The sequence below is a fragment of the Pinus tabuliformis genome, chromosome 3_1 (genome assembly GCF_031772625.1).
Source record: "Pinus tabuliformis cultivar Carrire ecotype Pingquan chromosome 3_1, CPIR1, whole genome shotgun sequence".
NCBI classification, from domain to species: Eukaryota; Viridiplantae; Streptophyta; class Pinopsida; order Pinales; family Pinaceae; genus Pinus; species Pinus tabuliformis.
Window position 1 is genome coordinate 492,443,128 of NC_142301.1, and position 3,475 is coordinate 492,446,602.

General features: G+C 34.9%; 1 protein-coding gene across 1 annotated transcript; it reads right to left on the reverse strand.

The window, feature by feature from the left end:
• Positions 1-1,374: 1,374 nt before the first annotated feature.
• LOC149187949 (uncharacterized) lies at positions 1,375-2,874 on the reverse strand. The gene has a single exon (XM_089409832.1). The coding sequence runs from the start codon at positions 2,872-2,874 to the stop codon at positions 1,375-1,377; it is 1,500 nt and encodes a 499-aa protein (XP_089265958.1).
• Between the last annotated feature and the right edge of the window lie 601 nt (positions 2,875-3,475).

Genomic DNA, 3,475 nt, shown 5'->3' on the forward strand with positions numbered 1-3,475 from the left:
TAGAGAGCAGGAAGAGATATTTGTCAATGAATAAAAGCATGCAAAATCCATATTTAGTTGGGTGCATGCAATCTACATTGTCAGGTTATGATTATCATATTAGGACTTTATTTATCTGTAGAAAAGCTTTCAAAATATTTCATTCAATTGGGAATTTTCATCTCTCGAGAATTCAAGAAAATTTGGAAAAGGATCCCACATTTTATTCTGAAGTACGTCATAAAAGATAGTTTGGGCCATTATCAAATGTTGTAATGTCATGGATGAAAGATTTCTTTTCAAAGCATGGAGAGTGTATGCCAAATAGAGAGACAATACATATTCCAGATAATTTTTCAAGACGAGAAATCTACAACTTATACAAAGAATATGCAGAAGGTGCTGAGGGACATGGCCGGTTTATTACATATCAATATTTTGTGAAGGTGTGGAAGAAAGAATTCAACAATGTCCGTATTCCTAAGAAATTCTGCCATATCCTAAGGAGTAACAATGCTAACAAACAGATATATTAGAAAATTTGCAAGTTAATTTAGAATATGGAGGATTGGATTGAGGAGAGAAAACATATTTTTTCATGCTCCTTGATACTAGTTTATCATAGTCCATTCAAGATTGATTATGGAAAGATAGAACAAAACTAAGGCAATAAGTGAAGGCAATTTGAAAGGGGTGTGTTGTGTCATGGATCCCTAACTCAACCACAGATTAGAAAGCTAGAGAAAAGATGTAGTACAGATGGCAAGGGAGTGTGTGTTCATGAGGATTAGATCAACTCATTTAATATGCGGTAAGATCGCCAATAGTACGATTGATAATAAAGGTGGTGAAGGGGCATTTGATGTAAGGAATGAAGGACCTTTGTTAAAGGGGCATTTGATGTAAGAAATGAGGAAAGGAAATTAAATCTAGTAATCAAGACAAGGGGTGCATCACATAATCAAAAGACTATAACTAATTTAATAATTACAATTTTATATATGTATATATTTTTTATTATATTCTTATTATTAACTTATTAATTATTAATTAATTAGATTGCAAGATTATGAATCATCACATAATCAAAAGATTATAACTCATTTAATAATTACAATTTTATATATGTATATATTTTATTCTTATTAGCTTATTAGATATTAATTATTAATTAGATTTTTTATTAAATTAAAATTTTAAAGCGTTATTCCAAATAAAAACAGTTCATAATTAATTAATAAAAACCTGCTAACTCTTAGTTTCAAAGTTGGAAAAAATTTCGAAGTGCTACACACTAGTTTAGGTTGAGCCGCAGCCTATTGTCCGGCCTCCTAATCTCCTCCGTCATCCTCGTTATTATCGGGCCACTAGGTCTTCTTCTTCTTCATCATCCTCTCAGATTGGCAAAACAATGGCTTCGCTTTTATTTGGCACGTCACGGCACAATTTATTCGACCATACAAAAATTGTTCCCCTAGTATTTCCTGATATAATATCATGTGTCCTTTCATCGTATGCGAATGCCCAGGGGCGCATATATTGGAAGGCCATGCCTCTCAACTCAGAAAGACAATTTGGAGCATCAGTTGTAATCTTTCCCAAGATTTTTCCTGTAACAATGCTACTAATATTGATGGACTGGGGATGCTCAGGATATTGGCCAAAACCGCAAACAGAAATCATAATGTCCTCTTCGGTTGTAACGTACGAACCTGTGCAATTGGAGACGTCAAAAACGCCATGATCCTCAAATGTGACCACAATCTCACCTTGTAAATCACAAAGATAAGCACTTGTTTCTGTGACGCACAATACGCCACTTCTTTTGGCTAGATAGATAGATGGGCAAGCACGAAGGATGTGTGTTGATTTTATTATTTTACAAATTTCAGAAGATATATCCATGACCTGCATCTCTAAATCCTGTTGCTGAACAACTATTCTATCAGGGCCACATAAATCCACGTACTCAATGTTGCGTCCTGGCGAGACAGGTATGGAAATTTCTTTTCGAAGTTGTCCAGTCGCTTTGGAATAAATTCTAAATAAAACTTCCTTCCTCTTATCATTCTTCTTATTTTCAATCATTATTAACATGTCCCTATTTCCTGGACTTCCAAACTTGAACGTTGATGTGAATTTTTTGTCAGTTGAATCCAGAATTCTGAACACTTCTGTGTACTCTTTCAATTCAAAAAACTTGAATACCCTGTCATTTTTATCATAAATCATGCCTCTGCAATTTGGAAAATCAAAATCCCAATTTTCTGTTAGTTCTTCTGGTCGAAAGAGTTCTCTTTGTTCTGGATATTGTCCTGCTGCTATAGATGCAATGTCTAAGCTTACAAGGCTTGTCATTTGTTCATCATCGTTGTCATTCATAGTCGTCACTTCGACTATCAATGAATTATTGTGATAATTATAACACATATCTTCCATAATCGCCCTTTTTATTATGATGGGCAACCCACGCTGGTCAGTAAGCGGTGACATTTCTCCATAGAGTCGCAATGGAACAAGATAGTAGTAGTCATATATTACAAATAATATGTCGCGGACTATGAGCAAACAGCTTACTTCGGTGTCAAATACAAATTCAAATGCTCGTAAATGATATTCCCGAAAAATATTTGGAAGCTTTCTATTGTCTTTGTCATCGCACCACTCTCGCCTTCGCAGGCTCCGGAAATAATCCATGGATGACGAAACTCTCTCTGTCGTCTCTTCCTTCTCTTCTTTTTCTTGAAAATAAGGTCGGTTTTCATTGAGAGACTCCGCGACCTCGTCAGATGGGAGAAAGTGTGAGCTCCCAGCAGAAGTTATGTGTGGTTGTTGCAGTAACATCTCATCTTCTAGTTGTTCATACCTTGCCTTCTTAGTCACGTGATATTCCATCGCTAAACTTTTGAGGATGTTGAGGTGAATCCTTCGTTGGGTTTCATGGACTACACAGAAACGTTTTGTTCATCTTTTATAGTGTAACAAATCCAAACTCTGCGTCTATTTAATCGGTTTGGCTATCGATATCCGGACTAGAAGGATGGACTATGACTCTCTACTAAAGGGGTTTTGACTATTAGCAAGATAAACAATTTTCTATCAGTCATCTCATCATGGCCCAATATTATACATCAGTCATCACATTTTTGGCTCATCGTGATGGTCACATTTGATAAAATATGTAGAGTACATTAAAGAGAGTCAGAGGTGTAATAATTGAATCCAACTTGGATTAATGTGGTCATCTAGAGAGTGCATGGGAAATATAGAATACCCAATAAATTGTACGCATAAAACATGTTTACCAAATGGATATTAAATTAAAGGGAGGTTTAAAGAGATGAATGCATTATCCCTTCCTTGAGAGAGAGATAAATCCATTGATAAATGAAATTGTATGAATCACATATCACGAACTATCATACAATTTAATGTAATCTAGGAAACACTTCCTTTTATTCAAACAAAATAAAATGTTGAACTCAATAAAACAAAC

Excerpts from the sequence above, each read along its gene's own strand:
- LOC149187949 (XM_089409832.1), bottom strand. The coding sequence starts at position 2,874 with ATGGAATATCACGTGACTAAGAAGGCAAGGTATGAACAACTAGAAGAT.